Here is a 16,039-nt window from a genome sequence, read left to right on the forward strand (position 1 = left end):
GAGCCGGCGGGGCTGTCCCTGGCCCAGGAAGGGACGTCGGCCGCCGGCGAGCACAGCGGGAGCCGGAAAGGAGCTGAGCCGAGGAGGGAGGCAGGGGCACCACCGGCAGCCCCAGCCCCTGGGTGCCAGGTACGGCCCGGGGAGCGGGCACCATCCAGCAGTGCCGAGCGGGCAGAGCACGGCAGGGTAGGCGCAGCCGTCCCAGGAGCGTGGGGAGCGCTTCTCCAGGCGGGGGGCTCGCAGGGGGCCCTGCGGGCAGGGTGGCGATGGCCCGGGGCACGGGGGCCGGGGCTGGCGGAGCAAGACGGTGTGGATTTCTGCCCGGCACGGGGAGGGCATGGCAGGGCGGCCCCAGCCCCAGGAGAGCTGCCTGCTGCGAGGAGAGACCCTTTCCCCCCGTTACCATGGCAAAATAAGCAGCTGTCATTAATAACGCATTGCCATGGCAACCGCTGGACGAGCGGGCGGTTCTCTGGGGTCCGCATGTGCTCCTGCTGGGGGGCTGTGAGCTCTCCCTGCACCCTGGCCGGGGTGTGGAGCCCACCATGGGCCTGGGTCGCGGGCTAGCACTGCCTGCTCGATGGGAGCATGCCCATGCCACCCTGCAGCCCTGCCACGATCATGCTCATCCCAGATCCGCAGGGACAGGCCGTTGGGGCGGGCAGGGACCGTGTCCCGTGCCCCTGGGTGCTGCCCTGTGTGGACACTGGTGCCAGTGAGCTTTGCCCCATGGGGTGGGCTGGCCCGGGCATCCCACCGCCTGGCTGTGCCGTGTGCCCCGTGGCAGCCCATCGCTCCCCGAGGGAGGGCAGGGAGCGCCGGCTGTGCCAGGGCGGGGGCCGCAGCCCCTGGTAGAGCCCGCAGCCCGCTGCGCGCGGGGCGGACAGCCGGGGAAAGCCTCTGCAGGGAGCGGAGACAGGGCAAAGGTTGAGCAGCAGCGCTCACCGCACGGCCACGGGCTCTGGCAGCAGTCTTGGGGCCGAGCTGTGCCCCGGACGTACAGACATCCCTGGGACGGACATCCCTGGGACAGGCATCCCTGGGACAGACATCCCTGGGACAGGCATCCCCAGGCCAGCCTTTCCCGGGCCAGACGTCGCCGGGAGCCCAGGCCAGCCGGTTCTCCCTGCTGCAGGGAGAGAAGCGTGGGTGCGGGGGAGCCCGCGGCTGCTGCCGGTGCGGGGGACAAAGCCCCGTCCCCTCCGGTGGGGGAGCCGGCAGCACCGGGGCCGCGGAGCCCCGGGAGCGGGGCGGGGCGGGGGCGGGCCCGGCGGGGAACCGGCCGCCTCCTCTTCCGAGCCGTCCGCCCCGCCCGGGGCACCGGCGCGGCTCGGTACGGCTGGGCTGGGCTCGGTGCGGCTCGGCTCGGCTCGGCGCGGCTGGGCTCGGTGCGGCTGGGCTCCGCTCGGTACGGCTGGGCTCGGTGCGGCTGGGCTGGGCTGGGCTCCGCGCGTTGTCCCGCCGCCCCGTCCCGCCCCGTCCCGCCCCGGTGCCCCGGCGGGCGGGCAGCCCCGGGGCCGGGGCGGGCGGGGGCGGCGCCGGGGCCGAGCCGAGCCGCGCCGCTGAGCCCCTCTGTCCCCGCAGGTCTGCAGCGCCCGGGCGGCTTCGCGGGAGGCGGCGGAGGCCCGGCCCGGCCCGGCCCGGCCCGGGATGGCGGCGCGGCCGGCGCTGCCCGTCCTGGCGCACTCGGTGCTGGCGACGCTGCTGCTCTCGGCGGCGCAGGAGCCGGTCCCGCGGGTCAGCCTGCCCTACGGTGAGTGCCCGCCTGCCCTACGGTGAGTGCCCGCCCCCCGGGGCTCCGGCGGGTCCCCCCCCGGGGCGGCTGAGCATCCCCCCCCCAGCCCCCGGGACCCCCCCGCGCTCCCCACGCCGCGGGACGGGGCGGCCCCGCGTGGAACCGCCTTGGGACAGCCGGCGGTGCTGAGGCTGCACAACGCCCTCCCGGCCAGCCCGGGCTCGCGTCCCGCCGTGGGGCTGGGGCTGGGGCGGCCGCGCTCCCCGGGGACGCGGGGGGACGCAGCGGCAGGGGCGGGGGCCGAGCTGCTTGGACAGGGCAGAGCCCCGGGGCTGCACGCACGGCAGTCGGGGAGCAGAGGCATGCCTCCCTGCATCAGGACCCGCGCTGAGGGTGCGAGCGGGTCTGGGGCACCCAGGGGTGCTCGTGTCCCCGCACGCATGGCAGCGGTGGTAGCCACATCCAAGGCGAGCATGGGACGGGGTGAGCCGGCCGTGGGGCTCTGCCATGCGGCTTCATCCTCGTTAGGGCCCCCTCCCCTCTCAGCTGCGTCCCTGGGGCTCTGCGTAGCCCCTTGCTGTCCTGTGCCTGGCCTCGGGCTGCTCCCGGACCCGCTGCAGCCCCCATCAGCAGCGTGGCCCCAGCAGGGCTCGGGGCTGCGCTGGGGCAGGGCCGGGGAAGGACAGCCGGGAGGCTGCTCGGCCCTCGCAAGTGGGGGTCCTGGCCTGCAGACCCCTCTCACCCTGCAGAGAGCCCCCCGGCAGCTGGCCTGGGGTGGGCAGCAGGGCACGCTCCACCAGCAGCTCGGGCTCAGCACCGGCAGCTGCTGGGCCCAGCTCCATCGTCCGGCGCTGGGGCTGTGGTGTGGTGGGGGCCGCCCATGTGTGTCTGGGCTGGCTGCACTGCCAGGAGAAGATGGCTAAACCCCGTCCCATGCTGGCTGCCGGCTGGGCAGCCTGGGAGGGTGCAGTGGTTTGGGCCGGGCCGGCTCTGGCAGCGAGGCGCGGGCAGCTGGGAGCGCTCCCTGGCTCAGCACACTGCGGTTCTTTGGCGTGGACGTGGCCCTGCCACGTGCTCCCGTGACCACTGGCCACGGCTGTGGCGGCACCAGCAGATCTGGGTCCCACCGAGCTGGACAGGAGCCCCGGGAGCCAGCAGGACAGCCCAGCTCGGCGCCGTGCCATGCCGTGCCACACCACGTTGAGCCGCGCTGCCCGGCCCTGCCTGTACAGACCGGTTCAGCCGAGTTCTGCCCACCTGCAGAGGCTGCCTCGGCTGCAGGGGCTGCAGCTCACGGGCAGTACCCAGGGGGCCCGGCCCGGACCCCCAGCGCTGCCACGGGGAGCCGGGTGGGGGGCGCGGGCCGGCCGCTCTGCCGACAGCAGCATGTGCCCGTGGCTCCTGGGGAGCTGTGCGGGGCTTGCAGTTGGTGGGAGGGAGGAGCTGGCGAGCTGCTCCCCTGGAAGCGCTGGATGTGCCTCCAGCAGGTTTGTCTGGAAGAAGCAGGTCTTGTCCTAACAGGTCCCCTGGCAGCCGGCACAGGCTCCTGCAGCTCCCTGGGCTGGGTCAGCTCTGTGGGGCGCAGGGGTCCCCGCTGCCCCGCTGCTGCCTGTGCTGGGCTGTGCCCGCCGTGGGCAGCATCCCCCTGGTGCTGGGGCACAGGACCCCTCACAGGAGGATGCCCTGGGGTCCGGCATCCCTCCCTCTGCGCGGCTGCAGGAGAGCCAGGGCGGGTGCTGGGCCAGGGGCCAGCTGAGCCCCTGGGGACGGGGAAGATGCCACCCCATCCAGGTCTGGCAGCAGCCAGGGCTCGTTGAGTAACAGGGGAGAGGAGCAGAGTCCGGCCCCGCAGCACTGCCGGCACTGCCGGCACCGCAGCACTTCAAGCCCCCATGGTGGCTTGCACCGAGTGGGGGCTCACGGGAGCCCCAGGGCCATCCCAGCAGGGGTCCGGGAGCAGGCAGGGGGTCGGGGAAGGTCGGAGCATCCCCGGGGCGCGGGGGGTCAGGGGTGAGGGAGTTGGCAGCGTGAGTCAGCCCGACGTGTCCCGCTGACACAGCCCGGCCCATCTGATTCAGAGCGGCTGCGGGAGAGGAAGGGCTTCCGGGGACAGGCCACCCACGCGGGACGGGCGCACGGGCGCTCTGTGACTCAGCCGGCAGCCTCTGCCCCGGCGTCCGGCACGGGGTGGGCCGTGGGCCGGGGTGGGCAGCCAGTCCCGGCACCTGTCTCTCCCTGCCGCAAGCTCGGGGTCCCCGTGGGGCCGGGCTGGGCTGGGCCACCCGTGCCGCAGGGCTGAGCCCCGGGGACTGTGTGCGGCCGGATGAGCGCAGACCTGGCTGTGGTGCCCAGTGCGGGCAGGGCTGCTGCGGCGTGCCCTGGGGCCATCCCCGGGGCCAGGACAAGGCGGTGGCTCATGCTGGCAGCAGTGCGGAGGCTGCCCTCGGGTGATATCGCGGCCGTGCGCAGTTCACTGCGGTGCACTGCTGCGTGCGCCTGACCGCGTGGGGAGAGCCGGATCCGGCCCTGGCAGCTCCAAGCGGAGGGGCCGAGTGAGGGGCCAGGAGCGAGCCGTGGTGCGGGGTCCCAGGGGGCCAGGTGCTGCGGTGCGTGGGCTGCGTGAGGCTGATGCCCGTCGCTCTCCCTCCCCAGACTCAGCTGAGCGGGTGGTGCAGCGGTTCGAGGTGCCCGGCGTGTCCAACTACACGGCCCTGCTGCTGAGCCCGGATGGCGGCACCCTCTACCTGGGGGCACGTGAGCTGCTCCTCGCCGTCAACACCAGCCACCTCCAGCCCGGGGCGCCGACTCGCAGGGTGAGCCCACAGGCGGGGGCGAGCCCCCCGCGGGACCGCGGAGCCCCCGGGGCTGAGCTGGGGCTGGACTGCCCTCGGGAGGGAGGGGGGCACCGAGCCGGCTGTGGTGCAGAGGGTCCCCTCCCCGGCAGTGTTTGGGGTCTGTGCAAGCCGCCCCACCTTCGGGAGCCGGTCAGGATGGCGCAGAGGCAGCTGGCCCGGCCGTCCCGGGCAGCGGGGTGCTCAGCCCCCACCAACGGCTGCCTTGCCAGCACGATTGAGGTGGGGAGGACATTGATGCCGGGGGCGAGCTCTGCCAGCCAAAGCGGGGCGGTGTGTGGGGACGAGACGGGGGGCTCGCAGTGACTGTCCCCTCTCTGCAGCTGCCGTGGAGCGCGGATGAGGAGAAGAAGAGGCAGTGCGTGTTCAAGGGCAAGGACCCCCAGGTGAGCCCCGCTGGCAGCGGGCGTCTGGGGGCTGTGGCAGGAGCGGGCAGTGCCCTGTGCCGGGGTGCGTGCGGGCAGGAGGGCTGAGCCGGGTCCTCTCGCCCCTGCAGAGGGACTGTCACAACTACATCAAGATCCTGCTGCAGCTGAACAGCACCCACCTCTACACCTGCGGGACCTGCGCCTTCAGCCCGGCCTGCGCCTACATTGTGAGCACGGGGAGCGGGGCTGGGGGCCGTGGGTCCCGCTGGGGGTGCAGTCTCCCCCTCTGCTGTCGGCGCCCAGCAGCGGGGGTCCCGGGCGCTGGGGCGGGTGCTGGCGGTGCTGCCGGCTCACAGCCGGGTCCTGTTGCAGAACGTGCAGCGCTTCAGCCTGGAGCGGGAGAAGTCGGGGAAGGTGCTGCTGGAGGACGGGAAGGGACGCTGCCCTTTCGACCCCGAGTACCGGTCCACGGCCGTCATGGTCGGTAAGGCATGCCGCCCCGGGACCCTCGCCCTCTCTGCAGCGCCCGGCCGCTCGGCCAGGCTGAACCGGGCCCAGGCCAGCAGGGACCCTGGCAGGGGAGTGGGGCTGTGCCGCACGGCGCGTGCCGGGTCCCAGCGGGAGCGTCTCTTTGGCAGACGGCGAGCTCTATGCCGGGACTGTCAGCAACTTCCAGGGCAATGAGCCGACCATCTACCGCAGCCAGGAGAGCCGCATCGCCCTCAAGACGGAGAACTCCCTCAACTGGCTGCAAGGTGAGAGCCGGGGCCAGCACGGTGGGCTGGGGTCTCTATACCCCGCGGCGGGGTGATGCTGAGGGTGCCTGTGTCCCCAGACCCGGTCTTCGTGGGCTCAGCCTACCTGCTGGAGAGCCTGCCCGCCGGCAACCCCGAGGGCGACGACGACAAGGTCTACTTCTTCTTCAGCGAGACCGGCAAGGAGTTCGACTACTTTGAGAACACCATCGTCTCCCGCATCGCGCGCGTGTGCAAGGTGGGCGCGGGGCAGCGGCGGGGTGTGGGGAGGCCATGCCCAGGATGCCATTCACCGCTAGGGCGGGGGTGGGATGCGGGACCACCCTGCACATCTCCGTCCCCCGGTTCCTGGACACCCCAGGAGGGGACCAGCACCCATGGGAGACCCCTCCAGGGCAGTTATGGCTCTGTAGCGCCCGGCCCAGGGCTGCGGCTAGAGCCCACTGCTCCCGCCAGCCCCGTTGGTGGCAGTGACCCTTCCCCATCTTCTCTGCTCCCTCTCCAGAGGGGACACGAGCCCCGTCCTCCTCTTGGGTCATGTTTCCCTTACCCTGGGCACCTCAGACGCTGCTTTGCTTGTGCCTCCCCAACACCGGGGCTGCTCCCCTGGGGCCTCAGCACTGCTGCACGGACAGACAGACCCCTGCTCCGCTCGCCCAGCCCAGCGGGGCTCCCCGCTGCCGGGCGGCCGTGGCATCATGCCCTGACCGCTGTGCCTCGCAGGGGGACCAGGGCGGGGAGCGCGTGCTGCAGCGGCGATGGACAACCTTCCTGAAGGCGCAGCTGCTCTGCTCGCACCCCGAGGACGGCTTCCCCTTCAACGTGCTGCAGGACGTCTTCGTGCTCACCCCGGGGGAGCTGCGCTGGAGGGAGACGCTCTTCTACGGGGTCTTCACCTCGCAGTGGTGAGCGGCAGGCGGGGGAGCCGGGAGCACTGCCCGCAGCACCACGGCGTGGTCAGGGAGGTGCGGGTCAGCTCCGGCCACGCTTGGGTTCCTGGGGCAGCGCAGGAGGCTCAGCAGAGCCGGGGGGCCTGATCCTGCCATGGCCTTGCTTCTCCCCTGCCAGGAACAAGGGCGGCCTGGGCAGCTCGGCCGTGTGCGCCTTCCCCATGCGCAGCGTGCAGCGAGCCTTCAGTGGGCTCTACAAGGAGGTGAACCGTGAGACGCAGCAGTGGTACACGGACACCGGCCCTGTGCCGGAGCCCCGGCCGGGCACGGTACGTGCCTCCTCGGCACCTGCCTGGGTGCAGGATGGGGGGCAGCCCCTTGTGCTCTTCCGGTCCTGGTGGCCACCATGGCATGGCCACTTGCCTGCCTGCTGCCCCGTGCCCCAGCCAAGCCCCCTCCTCTCTTCCCAGTGCATCACCAGCCACACGCGGCACCTGAAGATCAACTCGTCCCTCCAGATGCCAGACCGGGTGCTGAACTTCATCAAGGACCACTTCCTGATGGACAGCCCCGTGCGCAGCCAGCCGCTGCTGCTGCAGAGCCGCGTGCGCTACCAGCAGATCGGCGTCCACCGTGCGCAGGGCCTCCACGGCACCTATGACGTCCTCTTCCTGGGCACAGGTGGGTGCAGCCGCGGGCTGCCGACGGGGCGGGTGCCGGCACGCCACGTGCCCCGGCCCCTCTCAGCACGGCCCTTGTGTTTGCAGACGACGGCCGGTTGCACAAGGCTGTGCACGTGAACCACGGGGTGCACATCATCGAGGAGATCCGCCTCTTCCCCGCCGGCCAGCCCGTTCTCCAGCTGCTGCTGGACCAGGAGCAGGCAGGAGCTGGGCACGGGCGTGGGGGGCTGCTGTGGGCTCAGCCTGCGTGGGGCAGGTCCTGACCCTGCTGCAGGGCTCCGGGGCTGGGGCTGCCTGCTGACCCCGCTGTGCCCCCTCCCGCAGGGCCTGGTCTACGCAGCCACCTACACGGCGGTGGCTCAGGTGCCCTTCGCCAACTGCAGCCTGTACCGCAGCTGCGGCGAGTGCGTGCTGGCACGGGACCCCTTCTGCGCGTGGAGCCGGGGCGCCTGCCGCAGGACCACCCTGCACCCCCCCGCACACCCCCAGTAAGTGCTGCACCCCCTCTCCATCCCCCTGCACCCCGCAGCACCCTGCAGCACCCTGCTGCCCTGACCCCTTTCTGTCCCCAGGCTCTGGGCCCAGGACATCGAGGATGCTAACACGGAGCGGCTCTGCCAGCTGGCCAACGCCTCCCAGCCTCGTCCCCGCGTCCTCCTGCCCCCAGGTGAGGTCCTGCAGGTTCTGCCCCTGGGGCTGGGGCCGCTGCCAGCCCAGGGTGTCCCGGGGGCTTCCGTGTGCCCCAGGCTCCCGCTCGGCACCCCAATCACCCTCGCACCTGCTGCCAGGGGTCCCACAGCCTCGCTGACGTCCCCACGGGTTCTCTCCCCGCAGCCTCGGGCGCCCCGTGCCAGCGGATCCAGCTGCCACCCAACGCGGTGCGGCCGCTGCCATGCCAGCTGCTCTCCAACCTGGCCTCGCGGCGCTGGCTGCACGACGGGGCGCCCGTCAACGCCTCCTACCTGGTGCTGCCCGACGGGGCCCTCATCCTGGTGGGCAGCCCCGAGCGGGCAGGCACCTACGAGTGCTGGTCGTTGGAGGAGGGCTTCCACAAGCTGATGGCCAGCTACTGTGTGAGCGTGCAGGAGCCAGCCCGTGGGCTGCCAGACCCCGGCAGGAAGGTGGTCGCCGGCCGGGACACCCTAGAGACCGTCAGCACGTCCCGGAGCACCTCAGTGGTGGGTAGCGCCGCAGCCCAGCTGGACGGCAAGACCTACTGGACCGAGTTCCTGGTGATGTGCGTGCTCTTCGCCACCGCTGTCCTTGTGCTGGCCCTCTTTCTCCTGCACCGGCACCGTGATGGCATGAAAGCCTTGCTGGAGCCCAGCGATCCTGGCCGGCACCAGAAGCCACCCCGCAAGCCGGTGGAGAGCCTGCCCCTGAACGGCAGCAGCCTGCCCAGCGCAGTGCCCGAGCACAAGGGCTACCAGGCCCTGCAGGACAACTACATCGTCAGCACCCCCATGCACGAGCCCCCAGGCCCCCCACGCGCCTTCTCCGAATCGGAGAAGAGGCCCCTCCATGTCCGGGACAGCTTCGTGGAGGTGTCTCCTGCCTGCCAAAGACCCCGGGTGCGCCTGGGCTCCGAGATCCAGGACTCGGTGGTGTGATGGGGATGAGCCGAGCCCTCGCCCATGACAGTCTCTGCTCTGCTGAGCCTCACTGGACCGCGGCGCCGCGGCTGGGGTCCGTGTTGTCTGTGTGTGCATGCCTGGAGCCCGCGCCCTGCCGCGGCACCCACCCAGCTGGTGGGGCCGGCCCCATGTCGCCCCATCGGGGCTTGGCTTCCCTGGGAGCTCCCTGGGCATCGCCTCGGCTGCTCTGGCCCTGCTCCTCAGGACGGTGCTGGCAGTGAGCGGTGCGAGGGTGCTGCGTGCCTTCCAGGGACATGTGGGACTTTTCCCCCAGCCTGGCGTCCCCACCGCAGGGATGGACACGGTGCCCGGCTCGGGCTGCTGGCATGACCCTGGTTCTGCTGGCTCCGCGGGGCCCCGGCCCCTCTATGCAGAGGGCAGGAGGGAGCAGCCATAGCCCCCTTGCGCCCCGACTCACTGTGACGTCCCGCTGCGGGACCCGGAGCCACGCGTGCAGCCAGGCGGTGCCGGCGCAGCGACCCCGTGGCATGTGCTGTGTGTCTGTGCTTGGTTCGTTTTTAATACGTTGAAAATGTGAATCGTGTCCCGGGGAGGAAGCGGGGTGTGGCGCTCGCCCCACGCTGGGCTGGGCAGCGACTTGCCCCCTGCGTCCCCGTGTGTGTGTGCAGAAACGTCTGTGGTTTTTATATAAAGTCCAGGTGTCTCCTTTGGATGTGTGTGTGCTGCTGCGGCAGGGCTGGGCGCCTTCCCGGGGCCGACCGTGGCCAGGACCATCCCAGCGGCTCCACAGAAAGGAACCTCTTGCCGCAGTCGAGGGAAAACCTGCCCGTGACCAGCTGCTCCTCGGTGGGGACAGACAGACGGATGGAGCAGGAGGGTTGTGCTGGCAGTTGCATCTCCTGCAGTCTGTGAAGTCCCCGTGTGCTTGGCCGAGCATTGGGGTGGGTGCCCTCGCAGTGAGGCTGCCCGGGGCTGGTGCCAGAGGGTCCCTGTGGCCCACTGTCGGGGTGCTGCGCAGCCACGGCGGCGCGCTCGGGCAGCACGCAGCTGTTTGGGGGCCGCGCGTGCTGCGGCGGGCAGTCTGGCGGGGGCAGAGTGCAGTGGCCCCCACGGTGGGGGGAGCTGCAGAGCGATGGGGTGATGCTGTCCCAGCACCACGAGATGTGGAGGTGACCAGGAGGGAGAAAACTGGGTGCCTGGGGCTGGGGCAGCCTCCGGCAGGAGAGGACCTGCGGCAGCCCCCTTCTCCAGGACCACAGTCTTGTGCTGCACGTGGGGCCCCGCTGCCAGCCCAGGGAGCAGGCAGGGCCTTCTCCCCATCCCGCACAGCTGCAGGCAGACCCCGGCCGCTTTGCCAGCAGGACCCGACTCCGTGACGGCTGACGGCCGGGACCTGCGGTGCGGCGCGTCTCGTGAGCCCTCGTGCCTGGGAAGCGCTGGCAGCGCGAGCGCGGGGCTGGGGGAAGCGGTGAACTCCACACCAAGCTGGCACGTCGGGGCAGGCTCCCCCCCGGGGACTGGCACTGCCTTGCTCCCGGCGGGACCAGCGCACCAAGCTTCCTGCCCAGCCTGTTCTGGGACATCAAAAAAGCCACCGGAGGCGTTGGCTGGTGCTGTGCCAGCAGACGCAGCCCCCGGCGCCGCAGGCCGCGGCGGGCAGATACCAGCAGCACTGCAGGGCACCAAGCTGGAAGGGCCAGCACCGCCGGCAGCAAGGAGCCGGTACGTGAGAAACGGCCACGCCGGCGCCCCGAGACAGCCGTCAGCCGCTCCACCCCGGTGCAGGCACTCCCATGGGGCGAACCGGACCCCAGGCCCAGGCACCGCACCACCCCGGCACATGGTGCCGCAGCCTGGACTTCGCCTTGCAGAGCGGCTCCGGCGAGGAGGTTTGCCGGCACGGTGCGAGCGCTGCTGGGGGCGGCCGGGGGCTCGCTGCGAAGCGCGGGCAGGGCCGTTGCCCGTGGCTGGCGGCGGGCCAGGGCGAGGCCTGATGGATGAACAGACACAAAGGGCTCCGGCGCTGCCCGCGGCAAAGGTAGCTGCTTGCCTGCCCTGGATTTCCCTTTGTGCCTCTTGCTCGGGAGCCGAGCTCTTTGTGCTGCTGAGAACAATCCCTGGTTTTGGAGGAGGGGAAGGCTGTCACCCAGCGGGACGCGGGACCCGTCCCCCGGCGCTGCGGCTGGTGTGCAGGCAGAGGGATCTGGCAGGAGGCTGCGTCCCCAGCACCCCTCGTGGCACCGGTCCCGCCGCGCTGCCGGAGCAGCCCCCTCCGCCGTCCCCGCGCCCGGACAAAGGCGGCACAGAGCAGAGGGTGAAACCAGAGCCCTTTATTTGTGTCCTCGAAGGAGCAGAGGGAGGAAGAGGCCAGGGCAGGCAGAGCAGCTGCTGAGCTTCAGCCAGAGGAGGGGGCAGAGAGGAAAAGAAGAGGAAAAGGAGCACAGGCCCCCGAGCGTCCCTGGGGTGAGGCGTCCTGCATCCCATGCAGCCGTGGGGGGACAGCTCTGCTGCCGGGACGGCACATCTGCAGCGCCACGTGCATTACTGCTCAGAGAAATGGATCCGTGTTTGGGTTATTGCTCAGAGGAACGGATCCGTGTTCGGGTTATTGCTTAGAGGAACGGATCCGTGTTCGGGTTATTGCTTAGAGGAACGGATCCGTCTTGCAGCAGGGAGGCCCCTGGGAAGACAGGAGAGCCGGGCAGGGGCTTGGCCGGGGGAGGCAGCTCCCTGCCCGCCAGTGGAAGGCACGAATGGGTACTGAAGGCAGAGAGGGGCTGCGCTCCTTCAGCGTGGCCCCCGCCCAGCAGCACCTCTGTGTGCCACCCCCACCCACAGAGCTGCCCTTGGTTTGCATAGGGAGTTAAACTCTGATCCTGGGAGAGCAGAGCGGCTGCAGGCAAGGCAGCTTCCCAGACCCCACCTCTGGGGCTGCAGAGACGCCTGCCATCTCGGCGCGACAGGGGAGCAGGAGGGTGTCCTGCCTAAGGCACTGTGTGGCACTGCCGGGCTGGTGAGGAGCTGGTGAGGAGCTGGTGAGGAGCAGGGGCCTCCGCTGCTCTGCTCGCTGAAAGAGGAAACGTCTGAGACCACGAAGAGCTGCAAGAGCCAGAGGAGCAGCTCTGCTGAGAGCCGCGGGGCTCTCACAGGACGATCTTGAAGGAGCTGTAAGAGACACGACAGGTTCTGCACCTCCCCGCTGGCTCACACGCAAATGGTTTGCAAGCGCCCGGTGCTACGGGGAGGCAGCGTTACCCTGTGCGGAGAGGCTCGCTGCAGAGCTAGCATGGGATGCAGTTCCCTCTGCTGTTACGAGACCAAGAGCTCTGCCCCAGCGCCAGCACAGCGATCAGGGTGGGCGAACCCCCCAGACAGGCCCCCCGGGACAAGCTGCGGCACTGGAGACCACCGTACCTGGCAAAGTCCGGGGAGCGGGAGACGACATGCTGGAACTCGGAGAGGTTGATGGTGCCGTCCTTGTCGATGTCGGACTCCTCCAGGATCTGGAGGGGAGAGAAAGGCGAGGGGTGAGCTCTGCGTGGCTGGGACCGTGCAGCAGCCCGTGCCCAGCCTGACAGGCCTCACATTTTGGATGAGTTGCTCCATCTCCGCGTTGCTCAACCGGGACTCCTCGCCTTGCCCCGTCAGACAGTCCACCAGTTTCTCCAGGTCCCTTCTGTCCAGAGTCCCATCATCATCAAAATCTTTGGGGAGAGGAAAGTTATGTTTCGGCAGGGCCGCAGCGACCCCCGAGTCAGGAGCACCCGTGCTTGGCGAGGAGTGACCCGAGGACAGAGCAGGCTCCACGCCGCACCTCTCGGTGCACGTCATCGTGCCAAACCAGCAGTTCCCACAGGGAGTTCCTAAAGCTGCCACCCCCACGGGTGCTCTGAGGGCGCTGCCAGCCCTCGCGAACAAGGATTCGTCCCTGCCCGCCCCCCCCCGAGGCGCGGGGGCCCCAGGATACAGCATCTGCCCCCAGCCTTACCGAAGATGCGGAAGGCATAGTGGGATTTGATCTCCGAGGTAGCGGAGTCGCTGAAGACACTCAGCATATCGAGGAAGTCTTCAAAGGACATGCTGTCATCCCCATCGTCCGAGGTAGAGAACACCCGGCAGATCCGGTGCTGGAAGGGGTTTGCCTGCCAACACAGCAGCAGCTCGGGGTAGGGCAGACACCGGCCGCAGGCTGGTGCCACCCCCCACGCAAGCGGGTACCCCACTCTGCCGCCAGTCCATCGCGCACGGCGCGACCGTCCCCGTCCTGTGCCTCCCCGGGACAGCGTCCCCGCGCAGCAGGGATCTCCGGGATCCTCCGCAGCACGGCCGGGACGAGGAAGTTGTTTGTTGGCAGGGCTGACGTGCGGTAAGCGAACCGCCTCCCCAGGTGACCGCTGGAGCAGCACGTCGAGGGCAGAGCACTGGCACCGTGAGGGCCGTGGTGGGTAAACAGGGCCCTGCCCAAACACACCCGGACCCAGGGAGCAGCACCGTACCCGCAGCTCGGGCAAGGTCAGGATCTGGCTCTTGGGAACCCGTGCGGAGCAGGCATTCTCCCTCTCCTCCTTTGGCAGCAGTTCACTGAACCTCTTGTAGGCACTTGAAGAGGCAAGAACAAGAGACGCTCTGTGGCGTGAGCAGCGCGGGAGGCAGCCCTCCGGGCACGGGCAGCGCAGGCGGCCCTGTGCAGAGGCGGACGGCCCGTTTCCCACAGCTCCCTGCCAGCCGCGCAGGGCCGGCCCGCGGCAGCAGCCTGCCACCGGCCGGGGTGGTCCCGCAGAGGCAGCACCCCCGCCCCTGCTCCCCGGACCCCGAGGGCTGGCAGCAGGGCACAGGAGCTGGCCCTGCTGCTTGCCCACCCAGGTGGCTGGGACTTCAGAAGGGGGAAGAGCCGGCCCCGCAGCCACAGCCCCGCAGCCATCGCCCGCTCCGCAGGGCGTCCCCGGCCAGGCCCTCGCCGCCGGCAGCACCCGCAGACCTTTGCACCCCGAAGCCTGGCCGGTGGGGAACGGCCCAGCCGGGGCTCGGCGCCTCCCGGCCCCTGCTTGGCGTGGAGCAGAAGGGAAGCCCCGCAGCGGGGTCGGGGTCCCCGCGGCAGAGCCAAACCCCCCGTGGGGAGCGGGCTGGCCCGGGGGGACGCGGGGCCGGGGGCAGCGCCCCGCTCCCTGCCCGGCGGTACTCACAGCAGGATCTCCTGCTTGCTCAGGAATGTCAGCTCCTGCGGGGAGAGCGCGGGTCAGCAGCGGCCCCGGGGCCGGGGGCCTTCACCTCGGGGCGCCCTCCAGCACCCCCCCCCCCCCGGGAGTCGCGGTCCCGGTGTCCCCTGCCACGGCCGAGCCTCCCCCACCCGCAGGACCTCCCGGTCCCCCCACCCCCCCCGGCCGAGCCCCCCCCACTCGCGGGACTCGGGGTCCCGGTCCCCCCCCCCGGCCGAGTCCCCCCCAACGCGGGACTCCCGGTCCCGGTGTCCGTCCCCCCCGCAGGACTCCCGGACCCGGTCCCCCCTCCCCGGCCGAGCCCCCCCCCACCCGCGGGACTCCTCCCCGGTCCCGGTCCCGGACCCCCGGCCCGCACCTGGTACTCGCCCAGCGCCTCCCGCGGCAGCAGGCTGGCCGAGCCCCCCATGGCGGCCCGCTCCGCTTCCGCCTCGCACGTCACTCAACCCGTTCCCACGGCAACGCCCCGCCCCGCGCAGCCCCGCCCCCGGCGGACACCGGCAGCATGGCGGCGGCGGCGGCGGCGGAGCCGGGCCCGCAGGACTTCGTCTACGGGGAGGAGGACTTCGTGCTGCAGGGAGCCGGCTGGGGCGACGAGCCGGGCTCCGCGCCCTCCCGCTTCGACCGGGCGCTGCTGGAGAGCTGGGACGACCGGATGGAGCGGGGCCTGTTCCGGTACCGGCTGGGGCCGCTGCCCACCCGCGTCCTGCCCGGGCCCATGCGCCTGGTGGCCCAGCTCAACGTCCAGCGCGGCACCGAGCGCCGCCCGCCGCAGCCCGTCCGCAGCCTCCGCCAGCCCTTCGACCCCGCCGCCTTCCACTTCGGCCGCCTGCGCCCCGCCGAGGGGCTGCTCCGCCTGCGCCGGGCGGGCCCGGGCCCGGGCCCCGCCGCGCCCCCCCACCTCCTGGTGGCCATCAACGCCAGCCCGCTGGAGCGGGGCCACGTCCTGCTGCTGCCCGAGCCGGGCCGGGGGCTGCCGCAGGCCCTCACCGCCCCGCTGCTCCGCGCCGCGCTGGAGGCCGCGCTGCTCAGCGCCAGCCCCGCCTTCCGCCTGGGCTTCAACGGCCTGGGCGGCCGCGCCTCCGTCAACCACCTCCACCTCCACGCCTTCTACCTGCGCCGCCCGCTGCTGCTGGAGGCGGCGCCCGCCCGGCCGCTGGGCCCGCGGGGCGGCCCGGGCCTGCTGCGGGGCGTCCCGGCCCCCGCCTTCCTCTTCTACGCCGCCGGCCCCGCCGAGCTGGAGCGGGTGGCCCGGGACGTCTGCCGGGCGGCGGAGCACCTGGCGGACAGCGGCCTGGCCTGCAACCTCTTCGCCACGCGGGGCGACCCGCCGGGGGGGGCGGCGGGCGGCGGCACCGGCACCGGGACCGGCAGCGGGCGGGGGCTGCGGGTGCTGCTGTGGGCGCGCAGGCCCAGCTTCGGGGCCGAGTCGGACGCCGCCTTCAGCGTGGCGCTCTGCGAGCTGGCCGGTTACCTGTCGCTGCCGGCGGCGCCGCTCTACCGGGACATCACGGAGGAGGAGGCCCTGCGCGTCATCCGTCAGCCCCTCCTGCCGGAGCCGGAGCTGCTGCGCCTCGGCGAGGACCTGGCGCGGCTGCTGGCGGGCTGACCGGGACCGGGGCCGGGACCGGGACCGGGGCCGCCTCCGCACCGGGGCCGGCGCCGCCCGCCAGGGGGCGCTGACCGGCGGAGGGGTGCGCGGCTGCTGGCCACGTGACCGCGCGGAGCCTCTGCGGCCCGCGGCTGCGGCCCGTCGCCATGGGAACGGGGCGGCCCCCGGCAGCGGGCGCCATGGCGGCGGGCGGCAGCGGGGCGGCGGGCCCGGCCCCGGGAGCCCCCCCCGGCGGGGAGGCGGCTGCCGCGGTGTCCCCAGGCCGGCCCGCTGCCCCCGGCGCCCCCCCCGGCCCCGAGCCGCGGAGGAGGCGGAGGAAGCGCAGGCGAGTGC

The 16,039-nt window shown here is 72.1% G+C and overlaps 3 protein-coding genes across 5 annotated transcripts; 2 read left to right on the forward strand and 1 right to left on the reverse strand.

Annotated features, from left to right (window-relative positions):
- Window positions 1-18: 18 nt before the first annotated feature.
- SEMA4B (semaphorin 4B) lies at window positions 19-9,588 on the forward strand. 3 transcript variants are annotated; one of them, XM_087743919.1, is made up of 15 exons: window positions 19-129; window positions 1,585-1,753; window positions 4,388-4,548; window positions 4,911-4,973; window positions 5,084-5,182; window positions 5,328-5,439; window positions 5,594-5,710; window positions 5,791-5,948; window positions 6,434-6,615; window positions 6,779-6,929; window positions 7,071-7,281; window positions 7,368-7,483; window positions 7,608-7,771; window positions 7,856-7,950; window positions 8,118-9,588. In XM_087743919.1, the coding sequence occupies exons 2-15, from the start codon at window positions 1,651-1,653 to the stop codon at window positions 8,891-8,893; spliced, it is 2,508 nt and encodes an 835-aa protein (XP_087600045.1). In that variant the 5' UTR covers window positions 19-129; window positions 1,585-1,650; the 3' UTR covers window positions 8,894-9,588. The 3 variants fall into 3 exon arrangements, with proteins under 3 accessions (XP_087600045.1, XP_087600046.1, XP_087600047.1); XM_087743920.1 differs by lacking the exon at window positions 19-129 and adding an exon at window positions 1,327-1,423; XM_087743921.1 differs by lacking the exon at window positions 19-129 and adding an exon at window positions 1,388-1,408.
- Window positions 9,589-11,193: 1,605 nt separating this feature from the next.
- CIB1 (calcium and integrin binding 1) lies at window positions 11,194-14,557 on the reverse strand. Its single transcript, XM_087744801.1, has 7 exons — window positions 14,453-14,557; window positions 14,062-14,096; window positions 13,375-13,477; window positions 12,867-13,020; window positions 12,464-12,582; window positions 12,293-12,381; window positions 11,194-12,043 (listed from the first exon to the last, which is right to left on the reverse strand). Exons 1-7 carry the CDS (start codon window positions 14,501-14,503, stop codon window positions 12,022-12,024), a joined length of 573 nt encoding a protein of 190 aa, XP_087600927.1. The 5' UTR covers window positions 14,504-14,557; the 3' UTR covers window positions 11,194-12,021.
- A 42-nt stretch (window positions 14,558-14,599) lies between these two features.
- On the forward strand, window positions 14,600-15,842 carry GDPGP1 (GDP-D-glucose phosphorylase 1). The gene has a single exon (XM_087744800.1). It carries the CDS (start codon window positions 14,600-14,602, stop codon window positions 15,701-15,703), a length of 1,104 nt encoding a protein of 367 aa, XP_087600926.1. The 3' UTR covers window positions 15,704-15,842.
- Window positions 15,843-16,039: the final 197 nt, after the last annotated feature.

Source organism: Nipponia nippon, unplaced genomic scaffold (assembly GCF_047370975.1).
Source record: "Nipponia nippon isolate SJK-2023a ecotype South Korea unplaced genomic scaffold, ASM4737097v1 scaffold_9, whole genome shotgun sequence".
In the NCBI taxonomy this organism is placed as follows: Eukaryota; Metazoa; Chordata; class Aves; order Pelecaniformes; family Threskiornithidae; genus Nipponia; species Nipponia nippon.

What these genes read in the sequence shown, in the direction of transcription:
- CIB1 (XM_087744801.1), bottom strand. Translation starts at nt 14,503, where the DNA reads ATGGGGGGCTCGGCCAGCCTGCTGCCGCGGGAGGCGCTGGGCGAGTAC. An exon ending in CTATGCCTTCCGCATCTTCG is followed by an intron (nt 12,583 to 12,866) that starts GTAAGGCTGGGG and finishes CTCTCCCCAAAG; the next exon opens with ATTTTGATGATGATGGGACT. An exon ending in TGGAGCAACTCATCCAAAAT is followed by an intron (nt 12,382 to 12,463) that starts GTGAGGCCTGTC and finishes TCTCCCCTCCAG; the next exon opens with ATCCTGGAGGAGTCCGACAT.
- SEMA4B (XM_087743919.1), top strand. Translation starts at nt 1,651, where the DNA reads ATGGCGGCGCGGCCGGCGCTGCCCGTCCTGGCGCACTCGGTGCTGGCG. An exon ending in GGGGTCTTCACCTCGCAGTG is followed by an intron (nt 6,616 to 6,778) that starts GTGAGCGGCAGG and finishes CTCCCCTGCCAG; the next exon opens with GAACAAGGGCGGCCTGGGCA. An exon ending in CGTCCTCTTCCTGGGCACAG is followed by an intron (nt 7,282 to 7,367) that starts GTGGGTGCAGCC and finishes TTGTGTTTGCAG; the next exon opens with ACGACGGCCGGTTGCACAAG.
- GDPGP1 (XM_087744800.1), top strand. Translation starts at nt 14,600, where the DNA reads ATGGCGGCGGCGGCGGCGGCGGAGCCGGGCCCGCAGGACTTCGTCTAC.